This window comes from Neomonachus schauinslandi, chromosome X (assembly GCF_002201575.2).
Source record: "Neomonachus schauinslandi chromosome X, ASM220157v2, whole genome shotgun sequence".
NCBI classification, from domain to species: domain Eukaryota; kingdom Metazoa; phylum Chordata; class Mammalia; order Carnivora; family Phocidae; genus Neomonachus; species Neomonachus schauinslandi.
This window is the reverse complement of record NC_058419.1, coordinates 20,271,943-20,295,160: the sequence shown is the minus strand read 5'-3', so window position 1 is coordinate 20,295,160 and position 23,218 is coordinate 20,271,943. Positions and strand designations below refer to the sequence as shown.

At 37.9% G+C, this 23,218-nt stretch overlaps 1 protein-coding gene across 3 annotated transcripts in view; it reads left to right on the top strand.

Annotated features, from left to right (window-relative positions):
* The window catches only part of SLC25A14 (solute carrier family 25 member 14), a 30,810-nt gene extending 9,184 nt beyond the window's left edge, over nucleotides 1-21,626 (top strand). For all 3 annotated transcript variants that reach the window (XM_021685708.1, XM_044911683.1, XM_044911684.1), the window contains 7 exons: nucleotides 1,176-1,270; nucleotides 2,748-2,833; nucleotides 7,381-7,476; nucleotides 12,264-12,388; nucleotides 13,476-13,611; nucleotides 20,133-20,213; nucleotides 21,181-21,626. In XM_021685708.1, coding sequence (XP_021541383.1) covers nucleotides 1,176-1,270; nucleotides 2,748-2,833; nucleotides 7,381-7,476; nucleotides 12,264-12,388; nucleotides 13,476-13,611; nucleotides 20,133-20,213; nucleotides 21,181-21,222 — 661 coding nt within the window. In that variant the 3' untranslated portion in view covers nucleotides 21,223-21,626. The remainder of the gene's footprint in view (nucleotides 1-1,175; nucleotides 1,271-2,747; nucleotides 2,834-7,380; nucleotides 7,477-12,263; nucleotides 12,389-13,475; nucleotides 13,612-20,132; nucleotides 20,214-21,180) is intronic.
* Nucleotides 21,627-23,218: the final 1,592 nt, after the last annotated feature.

The following is a 23,218-nucleotide window of genomic DNA, read 5'->3' as shown; positions in this document are numbered from 1 at the left end:
GAAGGCAGTCGCTTAACCGACTGAGCCACCCAGGCGCCCTGGTGTTGATTTTTTAAATGCTTGGTAGAATTCCCCAGTGAAATTATCTGGGCCTGGAGATTTCCTTTTTGGGAACTTTTAAATTATGAATTAAAAAATGTTTTAATGGTTATGAGACTATTCAGATTATCTGTTTCATCTTTTTTTGATGATTCCCATATTTTTATCTATTTCATTTTGAGTTTTGGTAGTTCGTAGTTTTCAAGGAATTAGTCCATTTCTTCTGAGTTCTTGAATTTATGAGCATAAAGTCATTTATAGCATTCCCTTATTATCCTTTTAATGGCTGCAGAATTTGTGGTGCTCTCCATTTCATTACTGATATTGGTGACTTATGTCTTCTTTCTTTTTATTACTGTGAACCTTGCTAGAGTTTTATCAATTTTAGATTTTTTTCAAAAGAGCTATCTTTTTGTTTTATTGATTTTTCTCTGTTTTTCTGTTTTCAATTTTGTTGATTTATGCTCTATATTATTCCTTCCCCTTATGCTTGCTTTGGGTTTACTTTGCTCTTCTTTTTCTAATTTCTTGAGTTAGGGACTTAGATTATTGATTTGAGACTTTCCTCCTCTCTTTCTCTTCTTTTTTTTTTTGGGTGGGCAGCAAAGCAAAGTTTATTGAGGTAGTAAAGTGATAGTACAAAGCTCCTAAAGAGGGAGGGGACCCCAGAGGGTTGCCCGAGACTTTCCCTCCTTTCTAACGTAAGCATTTTGTGCCATAAATTTCCCTCTCAGCACTGCTTTGGCTGTATCCTACATATTTTAATAGGTTGAATTTTCATTTTCATTCAGTTCTGCATATTTTTAAAATTTCCTTTGAGAGTTCTTGTGAACCATGGATTGTTTAGAAATGTGTTGTTTAATTTCCAAGTGTTTGAGGATTTTCCTTATTGATTTCTAGTTTAATTCCATTATGGTCAGAGAACATACTCTATATGACTTCAATTCTTTTAAATTTGTTGAGGTTTGTTTTATGATCCAAATGTGCTCTCTTTGTGAATGTTCCATGGGTTCTTGAAAAACATATTCTGATGTAGTTGGGTGGAATGAGGTGAATAATGGAAATGAGTAAACTAGATATGTATAATCTACAAGTGCACATTGAATGTAATTGACTTTTTCTTTCTTTTTTGGCAGAATTGCCCCTGCCTTACTAAGACAGGCATCATATGGCACCATTAAAATTGGCATTTACCAAAGCTTGAAGAGATTATTTGTAGAACGTTTAGAAGGTCAGTATACACTCATTCTCTTTTAGGGTAATACTCAGGGATTATTGAAATCATGCTTACTGAGAAGCATGCATCATGGGATGCCTGAGAGTGGGTGACAGTCATTGCAAGGACAAAGCAAGGTCCTACTGACTTGGGATTAATCCTTGCAGAGGTGATATATGGGATAGAGGGACCTGCTCTTTAAGTTTGTCCCTTTTCCTATCAAAGAAAAAAAAAAAAGGTTTCTGCTCATCACAGAGGGAACATGAGTAAGTTTGTCCAGAAAATTAATGCTGTCCTCATCAACAAAAGGACTTCAGCTATAAGCAATTCTCTAGCTGCCAATTTTGATAAGCTTTTGTTAGATGGAGTAATTTTAGACTGTTCTAGATTCTGTTATACTGTGGCCACCTTACCCACATTCAGCATTATCGTATGTCTCTAAATGTGCTGCTGCAGTGTTTCCAGCTTGATACTGTACTTAATGGTTATTTTACCACAGGCCTAGGGCTTTTGCATGGTTGGGGATAGCTGGAGAGCCTTTTGATTAGTAATGTCTTTGAATTACTTTATTGTCCTAAGTTGACTTTTTCTGGAGCCTCTTTGAGGATTCGGAAGGGTTTGCTTCCTAAAATAATTTCCTTTCACAGATGCTTCACTTGGGTTTACCTAGTTTCTATTTGTAGGCTCTTCATGGTAAGGAGGCATGGTGAAGATGGTATTTTCATTTTGGAACATTATGCTCTGTGGTTTCTTTTTTTCTCTTTTGCTGAGCAGATTTAGTTTCAAATGACTGGTTTTTCATATTTGTCTACAGAATCTTCTTTAAATAAATAGAAGCTAGTAGATATCAAGGCCAGTCAAAATCAATATTTAGGTAATCTTTTCTGTTAACACATAAGTTTTTATTTTTTAACATTTGGTTCCTAAGTCTTCTAGGGTTGATGATTCTCCAGAAAAGGACAAAAGAATTTTCTTTAGGTGTTTGAAATGATTGAAGAAGAAATACCACATTCTGAATTTATGTGGGTTACTGGCAGTTGCTGTATATAGAATAATAGGACACGTTCCAGTGTCTTTTAGAAATACTTTAAAAAAAATAATGATTTATGTTTCAGTACTGATTTGGGATCTAGAAATATTTGAGTTTCTTTAGTTTCGTAAGCTTTGTGGTTCATTTCTTTTTTTTTTAAAAGATTTTATTTATTTATTTGACAGAGAGAGACACAGTGAGAGAGGGAACACAGCAGGGGGAGTGGGAGAGGGAGAAGCAGGCCTCCTGCGGAGCAGGGAGCCTGATGTGGGGCTCGAACCCAGAACCCTGGGGATCATGACCCGAGCCAAAGGTAGACGCTTAACGACTGAGCCACCCAGGCGCCCCTGTGGTTCATTTCTTACAGTCATTTCTCTGCCCAGGGTTCCTTTCCTCTGATAGATGAGTACTCTGTTCTTTGAAACTAGTACTTAATACAGACTTTTTTTCCCCTTTTTACAGATGAAACTCTTCTAATTAATATGATCTGTGGGGTAGTGTCAGGAGTGATATCTTCCACTATAGCCAACCCCACTGATGTACTAAAGGTAAGAGAGGTCTGGTAGCATTGGATGTATACAAAGTGTTATGAAAAGAGCATGAACTTTGAGTCAGATTTGGGTTTATTTTTTTTTTAAAGATTTTATTATTTATTTGGCAGAGAGAGACACAGCTAGAGAGGGAACACAAGCAGGGGGAGTGGAAGAGGGAGAAGCAGACTTCCCACAGAGCAGGGAGCCCGATGTGGGGCTCGATCCCAGGACCCTGGGATCATGACCTGAGCCGAAGGCAGACGCTTAACGACTGAGTCACCCAGGCGCCCCCAGATTTGGGTTTAGATCTCCACTCTGTCACTTGCCAGCTATAAAACCTTGGGCAAATAACTGCTTTAAGCCTTGGTTTCCTCATTTGTAAAATGAAGATAATTCAGTACTTATTGCATAGGGTTGTTTAGGATTAGAGATAATATATGTGAACTGCCTATCATACTTGGTAGATGTAGGTGCTCAGTAAATAGTAGTCAATTTATTATGATATGCATTAATCCATTGGTCTTTAACTTAGAGTAGGCAAACCCCTGTAAAATTCTTTCCAAGGACTATGCAATTTTAAGGGAATCAGTTTCTAGATCCCTTACTTCCATTTGTTTTCTTCTAAAATTGATCTGAGAATGAATGTGTTTTTTTTTTTTTAATTTATTTATTTGTCAGAGAGAGAGAGAGCACAAGCAGGGGGAGCAGCAGGCAGAGGGAGAAACAGGCTCCTCACTGAGCAAATAGCCCAATGTGGGACTCGATCCCTGGACGCTGGTATCATGACCTGAGCCGAAGGCAGACGCTTAACCAACTGAGCCACCCAGGCATCCCAAATTTGTGTTTTTAAAAGTTCTTTCTCCACTTTACAAAAGAAAGGCATATTCCCCACACATTTCAGATCTTAGTATGGTATATTGACCTGTGGTGTAATCTGGGGTACCGGACAAAGGGATAAATTAAAATACAGTTTTTGGAGAAGCCTCCTTTAATAGCTAATTGAGGTACCTTAGTCTATAATGCATCTGTCTTTTCTTGTCTTACCTATATTTCCATTAAGGGTGAGATTTGGCTTTAAAATGGTATATTTTGGTCTGTGTTGGGATATTTTGAATTCAGAACTAGAATGGCATAGATTAGTGGTGTTGATTTTTTAAAGATTTTATTTATTTATTTGACAGAGACATAGCGAGAGGGAACACAAGCAGGGAGAGTGGGAGAGGGAGAAGCAGGCTTCCTGCTGAGCAGGGAACCCTGTGCGGGGCTCGATCCCAGGACCCTGGGATCATGACAGCCGAAGGCAGATGCTTAACGACTGAGCCACCCAGGTGCCCCAGTGGTGTTGATTTTTTAAAAAAAAATAAATAATAAATAATTAAACAAATTTCGGTTTCTTTCAGATTTTATCAAAACAGGATGAAACATTTAATAATATCAATACTCATTTTATCTCATAAAGTGGTACACATTTTCTGCATAGTTAATAACTTATTTAAACTTATGATTAATTAAAAGCAGTAAATATATGATTATAATGTGTGAGAGGGTCCCTAAGTTTTTGTCATTTATTTTAGGGGAAATGTGAGAAAAAAGAGGACATATGCTTTATTTATTCGAAACCACAGGTGACTAGGTTAGTGAAAGAGAGATCTATTGCAATTCAGAAAATTTTGAGAACTGAGACAGTGACTTGAAACACAGCCCACCTGAAAGAAACCAGTGATGGTTGATGGAGAAAAGATATGACATTATCTTTCTGGGTTAAACTGAGAGTAATGTAGCTACAGAATTTTTATATCACCTTAGGTTTACAGAGCAAGTATTTATGAGGAGAATTGATTGTATCCTAAAAGTCCAGAACATTTGCAATATAATTACACTTGACCTTTTCAAGAACAACAATACTTAACTCCCTAAAGCTTCCTTTCTTATCCATCTGGATCCTCGATTTAATCACCTAAGTGATTTGCTTCAAGTTCCTGTCCCTCTGACCTGCCTGGTACGATTACAACCATGGACCAATGCTATAATCTCCCTTTTCCTTTCTTATACCTAGGTAGGGCTGAGGGTGCTGGGAATGGGGAAAATCACAAACTTAGACCGTGACAGTACCAATATAGGATCTATAATCACAGTTGAGCTGTTCACTCCTTTCACATATCCTTGGACAACTTTTTCTCTGATTTCTTTTGTGTTACTTCCTTGCCTTTGTATATGTAGCTGTCTTTCTGACTGTAATGTCTTTTCCCCCTTTCTTCTTGAATTTATCCTTCAAGGCTGCTCAGGAACAGGGACAGGACTAGGATAAGTGAGGTATTCCCTGGATGCAAAATGGAAGGGGACACCAAAAATTCAGTAATCAAGAGAAATAACACTTTTATGCAATATTTTTCAAAAACTAAAATAAATGCAAAATACTCATGATGAATAAAATACCAATATTTTGTATAATTCATCTCACCTCACCCGAATCTCACCCCTTTGGATCCTGTCTTTAGTTAACTACAGTTTTGATATTTGGTTCATTGTGGGTTTTGTGCATAAATTTTCATGTTTTGAAATATTGCATTATTATTTGTCTAGATTACTGCGGTTTTTTGAGTCCCCCTCCTACATTTTGTGCTAGAGGAAAGTGCCACACTTACCTCACCATAGTCCCAGCCCTGCTCAGGAATCCCCTCCTTCAAGAAATCTCCTACTTAGAATAGGATATTTGTAGTTCCCATTTGTCTTTGTGACAGTTTCTATTCCAATTTAATTGAGTTTAGGTTTTTATTTCAAAACTCTCAGTAGCAATTGACTTTCCACATAAAAACATGCTGTTCCGGGCGCCTGGGTGGCTCAGATGGTTAAGCGTCTGCCTACGGCTCAGGTCATGATCCCAGGGTCCTGGGATCGGGTCCCGCATCGGGCTCTCTGCTCCTTGGGAGCCTGCTTCTCCCTCTGCCTCTCTCTCTCTCTCTGTCTCTCATGAATAAATAAATAAAATCTTTAAAAAAAAAAAAAAACATGCTGTTCCATGATATCCCAGAGACATTTATTGAAACCTAGAGTTGCACGTCATGAAAATCAGGCCACATCTGGGCGACTAATATTTAGTGACTGACTACTATGATTCTAAGTGTGCAGTCAGTGGGAAATTGTACCAAATCTTTCACAGGGCTTTTTAATGTTAGCTCTACTTTCTTGCACTTCTCAAAGGCTACTTTGCAGAATACAGTATCATGCTTTTTACAAATAGAATTCTATTTAAGGTCTTGTAAGCATGAAATTATATTTTAAAACCTTTTTTTGCTTTTAATAATTACATAAAGAATGCATGTTCAGTGTAGAAAAAAGTAGAAGGCAGGAGAAAAACACAAAAGAGGAAAATCCTCCCTTGTCTTATCATTCAGACTTAAACCACTGTCTACATTTGGGTGTGTATATGTTCATCCAGTCTCTTTGCTGTGCGTAGTTATTTTTAAGTTTACATCTTTTTTTAAGGGTTTTATTTTTTATTTATTTATTTTTAAAGATTTTATCTATTTATTTGAGAGAGAGAGCACAAGCAGGGGGAACAGCATAGGGAGAAGGAGAAGCAGGCTCCCTGAGCAGGGAGCCCGATGTGGGGCTTGATCTCAGGACCCTGGCATCATGACCTGAGCCAAAGGCAGATGCTTAACCGACTGAGCCACCCAGGTGCCCCTAAAGATTTTATTTTTAAGTAATCTCTACACCCAACCTGGGGCTGAACTCACAACCCTGAGATAAAGAGTTGCATGCTCAGAGCGCCTGGGTGGCTCAGTCGGTTAAGCATCCGACTCTTGATATATGCTCAGGTCGTGATCTCAGGGTGGTGGGATGAAGCCCCGTACGTATCAGGCTCTGCACTCAACAGGAAGTCTGCTTGAAATTCTCGCTCTCTCTCCCTCTCCTCCTACCCCCACTCATGCACATAGGCACACTCTCTCTCAAATAAATAAATCTTAAAAAAATAAATGTATAAAAAAAGTCTCATGCTCTACCAACTGAGTCAGCTAGGCATCCATTAGTTTACATGTTTTTAATAAAAATGACATACCATGCATACTGCTCTGCAACATGCTTTTTCGATGTAGCAGTTAATTGTTGACATTTTCCAATGTGAACAGATACTCTACAACAAAATTTGATGGCTGCATAGTATTCCATTAAATGGACATATCATAATTTATGCAACCAGTCCTTTGTTTTTGCTTTTAGACCTGCAGATTGTTTCTAGTTTTTTACTAAACTGATCACATTTTAAATGAATTATTTTCTACCCTCATTGAGTACTTGTTCTCTTTCCTGCAAATTTTCTTTCAACTCCAGAATTGATGGACTTAGTATAAGGGATGTGAGGCTCATGAAAATAATTTTTATAAAATATACTTTGACACAAATTACATTTTTAAAATATATAGTTTGTCATTAATTTCATCATCATAGCAGGCTAATAGTTCTGATAATTCCTAAATACGGTTCTCTTTATTTTGAATAAGTGAAACATCTCATTTTGGTCTCTGTTAAAACAGAGAGTAAGAATCTTCTTATTTTAGATTCGAATGCAGGCCCAGGGGAGTTTGTTCCAGGGCAGCATGATCGGCAGCTTCATTGATATATACCAACAGGAAGGTACCAGGGGTCTGTGGAGGGTGAGTACTCTTTTCCTTGTATTATTTTATGCCCATTTCCTATACTTTGCAAAGAATACTTTTTGTATAGAGCCCTATAATTATGAATTGTCATCTTACACTGTTTAAGATTCTTGGTAACCCAGAAGATAAGGTAAGAAACTTCTTATCACCTATGAAAGGACCAAAACTTACCAGTTGTCTTTATTTCTGCTTAATGTTTGGGGGTTGTGTGAGAGAAGGTTATTATATTATTTGAGGTAGTCATTTGGTTTGCTCAAATTGACAGTGAATTTAGTTCTTCAATATATATTTTTGCTAGTTTTGTACTAACACAGCAGTATATGTTTATGATAGTCTCTGTTTACCTAAAACAACTTTTTTAACCTTATAGAGTAAAAATTGTACTATAAAATTTTGAGATCTATAGAAGAGAAAAAACCCAGTAGTCTCAGTAGCTAGAGATAATCACTGTTAACTTTTTATCATATTATCTTCCAGTTTTTTATCTATACTCCTTTTTTATTGTTGTTCCTATAACTTTTTATCTTATTTTAATCACTTAATATTGTAATACTAAGTAAGACTACTAGTAGAATATGCAGAGAGAGTAGAATGGGAAATCCATTAATAAGCTCTTAAAGAAGAGAGCTTTGTTTTTTTCTTCCTTTATATTTTCCCCCAACTTCCTATAAAAATTTTCAAACATACAGAAACGTTGAAAAGAACAGAACATACCCAGATTAAATGACTGTTATAGTCTGGCTATATTTGCTTTATCTGTGTGTATGTGTATACACAGATAAACACACACACATTCTTTGTTTTTTGTGTTTCTTTTTTTGTTAAACTATTTGAAAGGAAGTTGCAGACATCCTGGTACTCTCCTAAATAGTTCATTATGCATCTCCTAGGAATAAGGACATTTTCCTACATAGTAATACATAATAACAATATCATTATCACACCTAAGAAAATTAACAAGTCCCTAATACGTAACATCTAGTTTATATTCAAATTTCCTTTATTGATGAGACCAGGCCAATTTTCTTACAGAATGTTTCCCCTGTATTTCCTGCAAACTGGAAGTTAGGTCTGTTGGCTTGATTAGATTCATGTTAAACATTTTGGTGTGAGAACTTCATAGGTGACACTGTATATTTCATATTGCATCACAGCATGAAGCACATGTTAGGTTGTCCCACAATTAATGATGCTGAATTTGATTACTTGGTAAGACAGTGTCCACCAGATCTCACCATCATAAAAGATTTAAGTTTTCTCACTTTGTAATTAGCAAGTAATCTGTAGGATGACATTCTAGCAATATGCATATATCCTGTTATTTAATAACCTTTCACCTAATGGTCTTAGCATCCATTAATGATCCGTGAGGTTTGCTTTTTGATAACAGGGTGCACTTTCTTGATTAATTTAAAACCAGAAAATGGGCCTAACTAGAAATTTTTCACAAACTAATGCTAAGGGAAAGACAAAGAGCAATAAACACAGCAGGGAGATTTTGTCAGGGGAACATAGCTACTTTATTTTTAATTAAAAATTTTAATTGTGGTAAAATACATATAAAACTTACCATCTTAACCATTTTTAAGTATACAGTTCAGTAGTGTTAAGTACATTTACGTTGTTGTTCAGCCAGTCTCTGGAACTCTTTTCATCTTGTAAAATTGGAACTCCATACCCATTAAACAACTCCTCCCCATTTCCCCCTGCCCCTAGCCCCTGGCGACCATCCTCCTATCTGTCTCTATGAATTTGGCTTTTCTGGGTACCTCATGTAAGTGGAATCATACAGTATTTGTGTTTTTGTTACTGGTTTATTTTACTTAGCATAATGTCCTCCAGGTTCATTCATGTTGTCACATGTCCTTCCTTTTTTAAGGCTGAATGATCTTCCATTGTATGTATATGCCACATTTTATTTATCCCTTCATCTGTTAATGGGCATGTAGATTGTTTCTGTATCTTGGCTCTTGTGAATTATGCTACTCTGAATATGGGTGTGCAAGTATCTCTTCAAGACTCTGATTTCAGTTCTTTTGTGTATATGCCCAGAAGTGGGATTGCTGGATCATCTGGTAATTCTGTGTTTAATATTTTGAGGAACAGAGCATAGCTACTTTTATGATCCAGGCTGCTCACATCATCCAGGCATGTAAGATAAAGAAGTGAAGTACATTGTGTTATGTGTTCTTTTGACACAGACATGTATCATTTGCATGTTAAAATACAGGAATATTTTTTCATTTCAACAAGGAAATAGGTTTGCATTTTTCTTCAAACACATGGTCTTCTTTGTTAGTGTTTTATTTTTCTGCTTTGATTTTCACATGGGTGGGTACTGGAAACATTTTATTTTCTAACTCCATTGTAAGAAATAACAGCACAAGTGCAGTAACAAAGTGTAACTGGTACTTATATCAGAGTTGGAGAGACTGTCGAGAGTGATGGGGACTCTGGTGAACTGGAGATCACCTGCCCTGTTCATTGCTGTCATGCATGATGGGAATCCAGTGTGGCCAAATTTTCTGGGCTTTCAAGAGAAGCTGGAGATCTTCATTCCTGTGTGAAGTATCCTGTTTTTTATATGTTGACAGGTAATTCATCCTTCTAGAAATACTGTGTAGGCCACACACAACATTTCTGTGGCCTGAATTCAGCCCATGGGCTCCTGTTTGGGGCCTTACTATTCAGCAAGGTTGTCTTCTGTGCAGATCATCTTCTAACACAGTTGAGCAGGTGGAAAGGTCAGAGAGAAAGGCACTGTTGGGCCAGCCAGCCTGATCAGCAGAATCAGACATCTCCTAGTGATAGCACAGCTATATCATTTCCATTTTATAAATTGAGTTTGGCAATTTATAGATGATTGAGCACTTTAATATAACAGGTATCCAAGAAAGCAGTTGTTCCCATGGTGTATTTTCAATTTTAAATAACATTTAAACAGAGTTATAAAAGTAAAACATTCATTGTGAATTTTTTAAAATATAAGAAAGGCATAAAAATAAAAATTAATTTATGTTACCCTAATTCCAGATAAAGAAAAATATTTTGGTATATTTTCTTCTAATCCTTTATAAAAATTTGGTGTTTGTGCATAATATCCTTTTCCCCAAAGTTAGAATAATGCTATGTCTTGCCTTCTTTAATGTTACCAGCATTTTCTTGTGTCATTAATATTCTTCAAAAATGTGACTTTTAAAGTTCTAGCAGCCCTGTGTTGTAACATGATTTGTGATAGGGGTATTCTGCTAGTGAGTGAAATGCTGATAGCATCCACAGGAGGACCGCTTTGCCTTTCCTTCTCCCTGGCTGCATTATACCTTTGCTGTCATCCTGGTGTGTCTTTTCTGCATATCCTAAAATTCTGTAAATTAAACTTGGAAGCTCTCCTCTCTCCACTGACTTTTGCTTCATGGTTTTATTTTTTTTAATAACATCTTTATTGAGATAATTTGCATACCGTAAAAATCACCATCTTGAAGTGTGTAATTTTAAAAGATTTATTTATTTATTTTGGAGAGTGAGCGTGTGCGTGCATGCAAGAGAGATAGCAGAGTACATGTGGGCACGTGAGCAGAGGACGAGGGAGAGAGAATCCTAAGCAGACTCCCCGCTGAGCAGGGAGCCGGACGCAGGGCTTGATTTCATGGCCCTGAGGTCATGACCTGAGCTGAAATCAAGAGTTGGACACTCAACTGACTAAGCCACCCAGGTGCCCCTTGAAGTGTGTAATTTAATGGTTTTTAGTTTATTTACAGACTTGTGTAACCATCACCAATGTGTAAGTTTAGAACATTTTCATCACCACTAAAAGAAACCCCCTATCCATCAACAATCACTTCCATGTCTTCCAACCTTCCCAGCCCTAGACAACCACTAATCTACTTTCTGTTTCTCTAGATTTGCCAATTCTGGCATTTCATATAAATGGAATCATAAAATATATGGCATTTGTGACTGGCTTCTTTCATTTAGCATAGTGTTTTCAAGTTTCATCTGTGTTTTAGCATTTATCAGTACTTCTTTTTATAGCTGAATAATAATTAATTGGTGTGAAATTGCTAAGTCATATAGTAATTCTGTATTTAACTCCTTGAGGAATTCCCAAAGTATTTTCCACAGTGGCTGCCCCCCATGTTACATTCCCACCAGCAGTGTATAAGGGTTTCAATTTTTCCACATCACCAATACTTTTTATTATTATTATTATAGCCATCCTACTGGTGTGTAGTAGTATGTCACTGTGATTTTGATTTGTCTTTTCTAATGACTGATGATGTTGAACATATTTTCTTAATGCTTATTGTCCATTTGTGTATCTTCTTTGAGGACATGTTTATTCAGATATTTTGCCCATTTTTAAATTGGGTGGTTTGTCTTTTTATTGTTGTTTTGTAAGAGTTCTTTATACATTCTGGCTACTAGCCCCTTATCAGATATATGATTTGCAAGTATTTCCTCCCATTATGTGGGCTGTCTTTTCACTTTCTTGGTGATACCCTTTGAATCACAAAAATGTTTAATTGTGGTGAAGTCCGTTTTATTTTTGTTTCTTTTGTCACTTGTGCTTTTGGTGTCATACCAGTGATTTTATTTTTAGTACAGTAAGTGAATTGGGATTTATAAGTGTTCCACTATTAGCCACTGATTTGAAAGGATGACCTCTGTACTTCAGACTTGGATTTTTATGTCACTTTGTAACTTCCAACCTATTTTGTTCACTTTTAGACTTATGTTACTACTTGTGTATTTCTTTGGTGTGTAATATCACTTATGTTTTGCAGGGTGTCGTCCCAACTGCTCAGCGGGCTGCCATTGTTGTGGGCGTGGAGCTACCGGTCTATGATATTACAAAGAAGCACTTAATATTGTCGGGGGTGATGGGAGACACAATTTTAACTCACTTTGTGTAAGTGTGATAGGTTGTACTTGTTCGTATTTCCATTATTTTGAGCACAAAAAGCATCTTTCACTGAAGTCCTTATATAGAATCAATAATGGTACAGGTGGTCTAAATACCCCTGTCTTTCTTATCACCAGAACTTCGAGCCTTCCAGTACTTGTACAGAGATCCCAGATGCTATGGGTACTTTGGTACTTCGTAGCAGTGTCTATTACAATAGCCTATCAGATGTCTGTAGGATTTGAATTTGCTCATACACAGCCTCTGTATCTAAACTTACCTGTTATTTGCTCTGGTTAATTTTGGATCAGAAAGCAAACTTTTCTCAATGAGAATGAGAAAAAAGTGAAAATTTATAGGGCCTGTGAAACAAAACCACAGTTTTGTGCTGAAAACTGTTGCTAATCTCAATTTACATTCTCTTCATCTTACAACTTTTATGACACTTTACTGCTCAAATGCATTTGGTATATGATGCTGTGGTATGAAAACTTTATATAACTAATAGATGACTTGTGATACTTTCTGCTTAGGGATCTTGCTAGACTTAAAAATTGCTCCCCCCCCCCCAAAAAAAGGCTGAGTTTTGGATTAAAAAGTGAAGGGGATAAATTTTTTAAAAAAGATTTATCTATTCATTCTAGAGAGAGAAAATGAGTGAGTTGGGGGGAGGGCAGAGAGAGAATCACCAAGCAGACTCCCTGCTGTGCACGGAGCCCAAGGGGCTCGATTCCACAACCCATGAGGTCATGACCTGAGCTGAAACCAAGAGTCAGAAGCTCAACCAATTGAGCCACCCAGGGGCCCCTAACTTTTTTTAAGATTTTCTTTTCAAGTAAATATGGGGCTCAAACTTACTACCCAGAGATCAAGAGTTGCATACTTTACTGACTGAGCCAGCCAGACATCCCATGGAGATAACTTTTGAGTGATGTTTCTTTAGAAAATATTTCTCTTTAGATTGTAATGAAAGGGCAAGAGCCAGATTTTATCTGATGAGTCTGACTCACTGTACATTTATGCATTTATGTTTGGCTTAATTTCTGTTTAGTCACGGTTGGAAGTGAGGCAGTCTAAAAGTTTTCACCTTTAGTTCCAGCTTTACATGTGGCTTGGCTGGGGCTCTGGCTTCCAATCCAGTTGATGTGGTTCGAACTCGCATGATGAACCAGAGGGCAATCGTGGGACATGTGGACCTCTACAAGGGTACTTTGGATGGTATTTTAAAGGTATACACACTGTAGACTTGTTTTACATTTTTAATTTTCTTTGATATCTCAGACATTCAGTCCTTATTTTTAGTTGCTATGTATCATTTTGAAGATGGAAGAATCATGATGTATATATTTAATAGCCTCTCAGAGTAATTCCCAGGTAGAAAAGCTGTCTCTTTGGCAATCTGCTGATACACATTGGTCCTTAATATTATTATTCCATTTTGAATGCTTGAGACTGCAGGATACTTTTATTGATAGTACCATGTAGAATTATTGATAGAAGGGACTTAACATATCCCACATTTGCCTGCTTCAGACAAGACGGAGACCCTGTAGTAGAAAATCCAGTACTCAATTTCAGTTTAGTATTGTGCTGTTGTTCAGACTTTGCCTTTGAAGTTTCTGCTCTTATATTTGTAGGAAGCTGAATATCATAAATGTATGATGTAATCACTAGTGATCATCCTTTTACAAAAAGCAAATTTGTGGCTAAAATATGACATTTCCATGTGGTTTCTCTGCTGCTATCAGTTTAGTTTAACAACCATTTATTATCTACGAGGCACCATTTTGTAGATACAGAGAAATTAGAGTATACTGCAGGTGTGCAAACAACTAACACAGCTTGGTAAGTGATAAACTCAGGGACCTATGGGAGGGAATTTTAGTCTAATTTGGAAGTTTAGGATAGGCATCTTGAATAATAGTAACTCACGTCCATTGAATGCTTTACTGTGTATCAGAAACTGTCCTAATGAGACTTACATATATTCATTCACTTAATCCTCGTCATTATCCCATGAGGTAGATCCTGAAGCACTAACCTGACCAAAGTTTCACAGCTAGTGGGATTTCAGCTCAGACCATTTGGCTTCAAACCAACATTTTCAAGCTCTATACTATAGTGCTTTTCTCATGTTGATGGCTAAGGGTTAATTAAGTTATAAAGGATATTGAATGCCATGCTGAGGTGCTTGGGCTTTTTTCTTTTTACTTGATGAGGAGCTGTTGAAAGATTTTAATCAAGTCAGATTTGTATTTTAGGTCACTTTGGCTTTGTAGAGCCTGGATCTGAGATAGTGGTTCTCAGTCTTTGATGCACGATTGGAATCACCTGGGGAACTTTCACAGCTCCTGTGTCTACCTTTTACACCAGTGAACTCAGAACTTCTGGGGGTAGGACCCAGGTTGAAAGTATTTTTAAAACTTCTCAGGTGATTGCAATGTTCACCTAAGGTTGAAAGTCATTAATTTAAGGGGATAAGCCTGGAGCAGTGGTTCTTAAGACATTAACATGGAACCTAATTACCTGGAGGGCTTATTAAAATGCAGATGGCTGGTTGGGCCCTGTCACCAGAGGCCCCATCACCAGATTCTGATTCAGTAGGTCTGGAGTAGGACCTGAGAATTTGCATTTCTAACAGTTCTCAGGCAATATTGATGCTGCTAATCTGGGTACTACACTTTGAGAAACACTGACTTAGAGATAGAGAAGCTGATTAGAGGGCTTTTATAGTAATCTAAGTTAGAGGCAATGAAGCCTGAACTTGAGCATTGTAGTGGGGATACAGAAGGTGGGATAAAGTTGAGAATAATTTAGTTGATAAAGTCAATAGGATTCGATTGACTGGGTGTGGAGAGGTGTGGGAGAAAGGAGGTGTCAGAGATATCTTCCTGTTTTTTTTTGTTTTGGTGACCATGTGGTGATACTCACTGACAGGCATCACAGGAAGAGGAGCAGGTTTTTTGGGAGACAGTACAGTTTTGGACACTTAGTTTGAAGTGCATGAGGAACACCCAGTGGATCTATTTGGATATCTTAGTCTTAACTCAGGGGGAGAGTTTGGGGGTATAGATAGGAGCCTGGGGAATCAGTAGTGTACAGGTGTTACCTAACTGTGGAGGGGAAGACCAAGGAGAAAAGGTAGAGGAATTCCCATCTTTTTTTGCCTTTCTAGCACACTAGAGTATTATGAGCTCCTTCCATTAATAGTGATTCAGAGTAAGTGATTCTCAGACTCTGGGGAGTAGAGTTTGGTAAAAGCCTCTCCTTAATATTTCTGACATGCTTATCCTTCCACGTGACAATTGGTGTAGGGACAAAGGTAGGGCCAAGGAAATAACTCTGGGGAATACCGATTGCTAAGGGCTTGGCAGGTGGGGAACCTAGGAAAGAAACCAAAAGATAACAGTCAAAAGATATGAGGAAACTTGAGTCATGGAAGCCAAGGGAGTAATGAGTTTCAAGAAGAGTACTTATTTCATGCCAACTGGAATAGAGAGATCCCGTATAAGACCTACAAAATATCTGTTGGATTTAATATGCTCTAGAGGAGGTTTGCTGGGTTGGTGTTTGCAAAAGCTAGATTGCATTGAGGAGTGTGTTTAATTATTCATTGAATACAAAAATGTTTAAGTCTTTTTTAAATTATTTATTTATTTGACACAGAGAGAGAGACAGCTAGAGAGGGAACACAAGCAGGGGGAGTGGGAGAGGGAGAAGCAGGCTCCCGGCCGAGCAGGGAGCCTGATGCGGGGCTCGATCCCAGGACCCTGGGATCATGACCTGAACCGAAGGCAGACGCTTAATGACTGAGCCACCCAGGCGCCCCCAAAAATGTTTAAGTCTTAAGTGCCAGGTGCTGTTCTAGTTGGGTGAACAAAAAGTTTCAGCCTTCATGACACGTGTAATAGAGACAGATAAACACGTAGGAATCAAGGGTAAGTAGACAAGTGTAAAATGCTCTTTCAAGAAGGTTGGTTAAGAGGAGATAGAAGGCACAATAATAGAGTAGTAGGTAGCATTTAGTGAATGCTTATTATGTGCCACACACTGTGGTATATCCTTTAACTCACAGTAACCCTATGGAATAGATATGTTTTCCATTTTTATAAAAAAGGGAACTCAGGTCAGAGTGGCTAAGTATTTACCCAAGATTACACACTTAATAAGTGGCAGATCTGGGACTTAAACCAGATTCTGATTCCAAAGTTTATATAACCACCATGTTGTGTTGTATTGGCAGAAACATATTTTCATATTGGCAGTAATCTTTACTTATATTTACTCATTCATTCACTTATTTGCTGTTGAAATTCTTTATAATGACTGCTCTATATTGTCATTATATATAATCACATCATGCTTTATTTTTTTCATCAGTAAGAGTCCCAGAGCACTAGTGAATGGAGTTAATGCATTCATCCTGACATTAGAAACAAACAGCAGCAAATCTTATCCTGTCACCTCTATCTTAAAACCTTTGAATGGCCTCTCATTGACTGAAGGCTCTATATGATTTGGCCCCTTTTTCCTTCTACAGCTTTATTGCTGCTACCTTTATTCTACATTCCAGATGGACTGTACAAGTTCTGGTAGACTTTCTTTCATTCCCAAATTTTCATCCATGCCACATACTTTGTTAGATGCCCCCACATTAGCCTAAATATCCTTTTCACTTGGCTAGCTCCTATTCATTCTTCAGATCTCATTACTTTTTCATAAAGACCTTCCCTGACTGTTGAACTAGGCTATGTGTACATAGTTTCTTGTACTTGCTCTGTCAACGTTTATTATATTTTTTAAGACATCTTTTTTGAGAACTAATTTACATATCATAAAATTACCTATACAAAGTGGCTTTTGGTATATTCACAGGTATGTGTGACCATTATCACCACAGTTGATTTTAGAACATTTTCATGAATTCAAAAAGAAACCTTGTACCCTTTAGTTATCACCCCCCTTTTCCCTCCCTCCCTCCCAGTCCTAAAATACCACTAATCTACTTCCTGTCTCTACAGGTAGATTTGCCTATTCTGGATATCTCATATAAATGGAATCATAGGATATGTGACCCTTTTGACTGGCTCCTTTCACTTACCATAATGTTTCAAGGTTCATTCATGTTGTAGTGTGTATCATTGTGTTTTTCTTTTTATGGCTGGATAATATTCCATTGTATGATTATATCACATTTATTTACACTTGTTACATTTTATTGTAATTGCTTTTAATGTCCGTCTGTCCCCCTAGACTGTCCCCCTAGACATGTAAGTTCCATGAAGGCAGGGCTATGTGCATCTTAATCACTTTATCCACAGAAATTATTTATTGAATGGGTGCATAACTTTATGAAGTAGTCTGTTGTCTCTGTTATCTACAGAAGTTCTTGTTTGTTTTCACACAGCTGCCTGAAGCCCAAAAGTGGGCCTCCCAGTCCTAATGTTCTAAAGGAGTTGGTCACTGTTTTGGGGCTCTTTAAAGATTCATATGGCTCATGGGAGTGTTAGAGATCCTCACTGTGTTTGTATGTTCATTTACTCAACAAATATTCATTAGGTATTTATTGGGAACTTTCTTGTGGCAGACAGTGTTAGGTGGTGGGGTTATAATGGTGAACAAGATAAACATAGTCCCTGTTGTCCTGGGGACCACATTCTAGTTGGGGGAGACAGACAATAAACACAAAAAATAATATAATTTTAGGTAGAAGTAAATGCTATGAAGACATTAACAGAGCATGAAACAGTGACTTGGTAATGATGGTAGGGAAATACTTCGGCTAGGCTAGCCAGGAAAATGCTGTGAGGAGGTGACATTTGAGCAGAGGTCTGAATGATGAGAAGAAGGTGGCCACATGAAAATCTGAGAGAAAAACATTTCATAAAGAAGGAACAGGTACAGAGGCCCTGAGTTGGGAATGAACTGGATATGTTCAAGGGTTAAAAAGAAGGCTGGTGTGGCTGAGTGTGGTAAATGAAGGAGAGAGTAGCAGGAAATGAAACTGGAGAGACTGGCAGAGGCTGAATCATGTAGGATCCTGCAGGTCATGAAGAAAAAATGCCATTAGAATGAAATCCACAGGGAAGCCATTGGAGAGCATCAGGCAGGAAAGTGACACTATGATTTAATACATAAATTAACTGTATTTATTATATTGGATTGTATCTCTAAGGTCCCTTGCCATTTTAGCAGTCTAACTCTAGGTTATCTGCATCTGGGCTTTATTTTGGCTGAATTTCACAATTTTCCAACATTAATTTTGGTCTGAGACCTTCAACATTGGCTGGTAATCCATTGGGGGGAAGCATATTACCACTCTGTTTCTATAAAAAGTGCCCTTATTCTGTTACTGTTGGCTCGAAAAAAGTGGTTATGATAATTATCTTGAGTATTCTAATCTATAGGATGGGATAGGGGACATTTATAAGTTTGGATTCTCATATTATTGTCTTATCCAAATATATCCATTTTTTAGTATAGTGGTGGATTTTACTTTACCAGTGGAAGGGCAGAATAACATTTTCAATGACCCAGTGCCTAACATACAGGAGTTACTTAATAGATATTTTAAAACAGTCCGTCCACTAAATAGGAACTGTTTCTGTTGGCTGAATTCAACACACACCATCAGTTTACAACCTTTGGTATGCATAATTTGTCATTTAATTTTAATAACCACTCAGTGGGTGTCTGTAGGGCTCCCACTGTATAAAACAGGAAACCTAAACTCAAAGCAATTCACATTGTTCCTCATGTAATCCTGAAAGCATTTGCATGAGGTAGTCCACGTTTCTGATGAAACAGAAGGATAGTGACTTACCCACCTCCCTATTCCCTTACCCTACTTCCGTTTTCCTACTAGAATTTGTCATTTCTGAATATAATATATATCAATCTGTGTATTTGTTTATCAGCTCTGCTGGAGTATGCACTCCATGAGGGGAGGAGCTGTATAAGTTCTCTCTTCTTGTATAACCAATCACTCCAAAACTCGGTGCCTTAAAACAACAAACATTATCTCGCTGTTCCGTGGGTCAGGAATTCAGAAGCAACCTAGCTCCATGATTTCAGCCTAGATTCTCTCATGAGATTGTAGTCAGATGTCAAGCTAGGGCTGCAGCCATCTGAAGGCTTGGCTGGAGCTGGGATATCTGCTTCAAAGATCACTCACATGGCTATTGGCAGGAAGCCTTATTTTCTCACCATTTGGGCCTCTCCTCATGACAGGACAGCTGGCTTTCTCTACTGTGAACAATTCAAGAGAGAAAAAGAAGCAAAAGCCTTTTAGATATAAAACATCTTTTACAACAACGTGGAGGTGACAGAGTACTGCTGTATTCTCTTGGTGACACAGACCTCTCCTGGGATGTTGTGGGAGGGGTTACACAAGGGTATGAATAACTGGTGGTGGCTTTCATTGGGGTCATCTTGGAGGCTGGCTGCCACAGGTACTTCTCTGGTTTACTATAATAGTAATATTACTATAATAGTAATAATAGTAAACTAGAGAAGAGTATAGTAAACATCAAGAAAGAGTACCTTGCATATAGAAGGTGCTTAAATATTTGTTGAATGAGTAGGTAGATTCAGAGTACATATGAATTCAAAATGTATGTCTTTAGAAAAACAGCATTCATGGAGCCATAAGTTGTTGGAGAGGGACATGGAAAAGGAGTACTAAAATAAAAGTTATAGTCAGTTATAAATAGTAAGGGGAAATCACTCTGTTTTTTATTATGTCCCTCAGATGTGGAAACATGAGGGATTTTTTGCCCTCTATAAAGGATTTTGGCCAAACTGGCTTCGACTTGGACCCTGGAACATCATTGTATCCTTTTAGAATATGAGAATGAAATCAGATGCTTCAAGCTCCCAGGTAATTCTAGATTATGGGAAGGAAAATTTGATTATTGACACCTTTAGGCAAGTGAGAAACTGAAGCATTCTAATTGTGACCATTGAGGATGGAACTAATAGAGAAATGATTTTCAGCTGGAGTCTAGTACAAACTGAAGGCAGCAGAAAAGATATACCAAAATTTCCTCTTTAAAACAGAACAAGTACAACCAAATCTGGAAGGGGTTATGAAGTTTTTGGAAACCCTGTTGGGATTTGCCCTAGGAAAGTACATGCTGAGGTGGTCCGTATTTCCTACTCCTAACTATAGGACCAAAGTAATGGGAAATAATAAGACAGAAAATACTCTTAGAGCAAAGGAATCCAGGCCAAGTAGGGCTGTTTCCTCATGGGTGGATTTCCTTTCTTTAGCCGTGTTTGAGTGCCTCCTCTGTGTAGAGAGATGAATTGGATATTGTGTGTAGTTTATGTGTAAAGTGGTGAGTATTGCAGGGTTGAAAAATAATTCCTTGCCCTTGCGGAGACTATAGGTTGATGGAGATAGTATCTCTTCTCCCTCCTTGGGATTGATCTAATCACCTAAAGTCTGTAACAGTTACTCTTAGCATATGTTGTCATTAATATTCTTCGGGGTGGAGGTGGTGGTGGTGGGTGTGTCTGTGTGTGCGTGTGTCTGTGTGTGTCCTCTTTGCCCCTGAAGACGATAAGTATGTTAGTTTTAATCTGTTTTTATTACTACATGCCAAATCACAATGGGGACATGGTGGGCACTCAGCACATGCTTGATTTGCCAGGTATTGTTTTTAAAAAGACTTAAGCAAGTGCAACTCAGAAGAGCCAGACTAAATACCTCAATGTAAGAGAATGCAGTACACAATTTTAGAACTTGGTTAGGTTTTCACTATCAATCCAGTGATCTTCCATGACTTACTCTTCAGTTTTTTATTACATACGAGCAGCTCAAGAGGCTTCAGATCTAAGGACTGAATTATATGTGAGCCAAGCCCTGCCAACCTTTCTACTCTTTTCCCTTTTTCTGTGTTCTAATGTATTTTGACAAAGTTGTGTTTACTGAACCACTGGTCTCCCAGGAGCCTCCTGATGGAAGAACTATAGGATGGTTCAAAATTGTTCATGTGTTTGTGTTACCATGTTAACTTTTTCCCTGAGAGGAAGTGTTAACATTGAGACTCTGGCCCCAGATTGGTATCTTCTATGAAGATGGATACTGATGGATGACATTCAACATGGCCTTCTTTTCAAATGTTGGTTAAATGTAGTTGGTTAGCCCCAGACTTGGGCTAGAGCAGAAGGCATAGGCCAGGGCAGTTACTGCTATGTATGTTTCAGACCTCGGTTCTCATTAAAGTATTTATTGGCAGAATCACTTTGGCTTTGTTTTCATTTACTGCTTTCTCTTTTGCCAGCTATTTAAGTTACATTCTCCAGAAAGTGATAAAGGTTACTATGAAATTGAGTCTGGACTCTTAAAGCACATTTATGGGAATAGACAAAGTGCATTGTGTTTTCCCACTGCCACTCGTCGTCATAATGCTACTTACTTGTAAACATCTGGTAAATGGTTCTTTCCTAAGCATGAGTAACCAAACAAGTGGCTCATTTGGAAGTTTCTACAGATTAAATGTAAAAAGAGGCTTAAAATAGAACCTTGTGTCCAGGGTTCTAATTGTCTTATAGGCAAAAAGTTTTGGCTACTTTCTTGTACTAGAAAAGTGCCTAGCACATTGTAGGCACTGAGATATTTGTGGACGGAACTAGAGGGTGTTGGTATTACGCTAAGCGAAATAAGTCAATCAGAGAAAGACAAGTATCATATGCTCTCACTCATATGTGGAATTTAAGAAACAAAACAGAGGATCATAGGGGAAGGGAGGGAAAAATAAAACAAGATGAAATCAGAGAGGGAGACAAACCATAAGAGACTCTTAATCATAGGAAACACTGTCATATGTGGAATATAAGAAACATTGCAGAGGATCATAGGGTAAGGGAGGGAAAACTGAATGGGAAGTCATCAGAGAGGGAGACAAACCATGAGAGGCTCTTAACTCTAGGAAACAAACTGAGGGTTGCTGGAGGGAAGGGGGCTGGGGGGCTGGGGTGATTGGGTGATAGACATTAAGGAGGGCACATGATATGATGGGTGTTACATGCAACTGATAAATTATTGAGCACGACATCTGAAACTAATGATGTACTATATGTTGGCTAACTGAATTTAAATAAAATAAAATAAAAATTTTTAAAAATTTAAAAAAATCACAGGAAACAAACAGGGTTGCTGGAGGGGAGGGTTACTGGAGGGAGGGGTGGGTTGCTGGATGGGATAGCTGGGTGGTGGACATTGGGGAGGGTGCGTGGTGTGGTGAGCACTGGGTATTACATAAGACTGATGGATCGCTGAACTCTGCCTCTGAAACTGGTAATGTACTGTATGTTAATTAATTGAATTTAAATTAAAAAAATTAAAAAGTATTTGTGGAATGAATAGTTTAGCTCTTCATCTTTATCCATTCATTGATTTGTTCAACAAACATTTATTGTGTGTCTATTATGTCCTAGATGCTGGGAATATAAAAGTAAGTTAAGAGAGAGTCTCTGTTTTCAAGCTCACATTATAGGAGGAGAAAGAGATATGTAAGTAGATAATTATAGTAGGTACTAAGTACTATGTGAAAGATGAACAAAGTGCTAGAAGCACGGAGAAGGGAACAGCCAGTTACCTAGGGGATTGGCCAAAGGCTTCATAGCAGAGATGACATTTGAGGTAAATAGCAGATGTTACCATATGGATAAGGCAGGGAAGGACATTCCAGGCAGGGAAATAGGGGAAAGTTCAGTAGCTAAAATGTAGGGCAGTGGTTTTCAAATACTGTGTGAGGCAGAATCTCCTGGAGATCTTGTGAAAATGTAGATTTTTACATTCCATTGCCCTCCTAACCTTATCTGGGGCAA